Source organism: Triticum aestivum, chromosome 7B (assembly GCF_018294505.1).
Source record: "Triticum aestivum cultivar Chinese Spring chromosome 7B, IWGSC CS RefSeq v2.1, whole genome shotgun sequence".
NCBI lineage: Eukaryota > Viridiplantae > Streptophyta > Magnoliopsida > Poales > Poaceae > Triticum > Triticum aestivum.
In genome coordinates this window covers 687831986-687833324 of record NC_057813.1, presented here as the reverse complement: position 1 = coordinate 687833324, position 1339 = coordinate 687831986, and the positions used below count along the sequence as shown (strand labels likewise).

The 1339-nt window shown below is 50.3% G+C and overlaps 1 protein-coding gene across 1 annotated transcript; it reads left to right on the top strand.

The window, feature by feature from the left end:
* The first annotated feature begins 361 nt into the window (after positions 1-361).
* Positions 362-818, top strand: LOC123161332 (uncharacterized). The gene has a single exon (XM_044579169.1). It carries the CDS (start codon positions 419-421, stop codon positions 665-667), a length of 249 nt encoding a protein of 82 aa, XP_044435104.1. The 5' UTR covers positions 362-418; the 3' UTR covers positions 668-818.
* Positions 819-1339: the final 521 nt, after the last annotated feature.

The following is a 1339-nucleotide window of genomic DNA, read 5'->3' as shown; positions in this document are numbered from 1 at the left end:
GCCCCTCCTTTGCTTCGCCCCAAGGGCCAGTTCTTTTGGGCAATCCCAGAATTGACCCCCTTCCTAGCTTCTTCTAGAATTGCCACTCAAATTTTATTTACAATTCCTAACTAATTAGACCTTAACTAACTAGGAATTGTAAAAAAATGAAGTGACAATTTTGGAAGGGTAAATTCGGAAAGAATTGACAAAAAAAAAACTGGCCCTAAAGCAGAGGCGTGCGTCGCCGGCAAGGCGGCAACGTGGAGGCCCCAGAGAGCGCCAAGCAGAGCATATTCCCAAGCCACGTGGCCCGTCTAGATGCTGCTACCGGGACAGCACGTCACCGGCGAATGTCCCGATCTGGTCAATTTAGTGTAGTGTACGCACACGCTTCTTCTCTTGTCCTCTTCCTTCTCTCTCTTCTCACGAGTGACAGATGGAGGCCGACGGGAGGAAGGAGCGCGAGACAACGGCGGCGGCGGCGCAGATTTACAGGGGCGCGGCGTCGTTGGGCGTGTCCGTGCAGGAGGGGCTGCAGCACGCCAAGGCCAGCGTGGTCGGCTCGGTGCAGCAGGCGATGGCGGGGAGCGAGGAGGAGGCGGCGCAGGCGGACCTGCGCGCGGCCAAGGCGCAGGTGGAGGCCACCGACGAGGCCGAGGCCAAGAAGAAGCACCTCGCCGGTTGATCCAGGTCACCGCGGCTTAATTGCGTGCAAGATTGCTAGGCTATATGCATTGCATTTTGGTAGGTTCTGGACTTCTGGCCATTTTTGTTTTTGTAATAATTCCATCTGAAATTTGTTACTCCAGTCAATGTTAAGAAGTGTGGTTTGTTTACCTCTGCGAGGCTAGCTTTGCACGCGTATCTGCACTGAAACTGCATCCTTTATCTTTGTCAGTATGTACTGATCCAGACCAATGTCAGCAGGCAAATTACTTCAGTCAAAATTGCCTGACATTGCATATATCCGACGCGTTCAAAAGAGAGCGTGGCCAGTCTGAAATTCAGAAGCGGCGTGCCTAGCACGAGCAACCATCGACATTCACAGGAAGTCCCAAGTTTAACAAACATGCAGTGGATACTCCATCTGCACATTCGTGGATCCTTATTTTGCAGATCAGTATGTATTGGTTATCCAGACCAGTGTCAACCAGCAAATTCCTTTTATGTTATGCACGTTAGTTCATATGTAGATCAGTCAAAATTAACTGGAATTGCATATACCAGACGCGTTAAAGAGAGACCGCAGCCGGTGTGGAATTCTCAAGTCACCGGCCTAGCGCGAGATTTCAGGACCAAATATTATACATAAATGCAAGATTTCAGGACCAAATATCTCACGAGTCACATTGTCAAG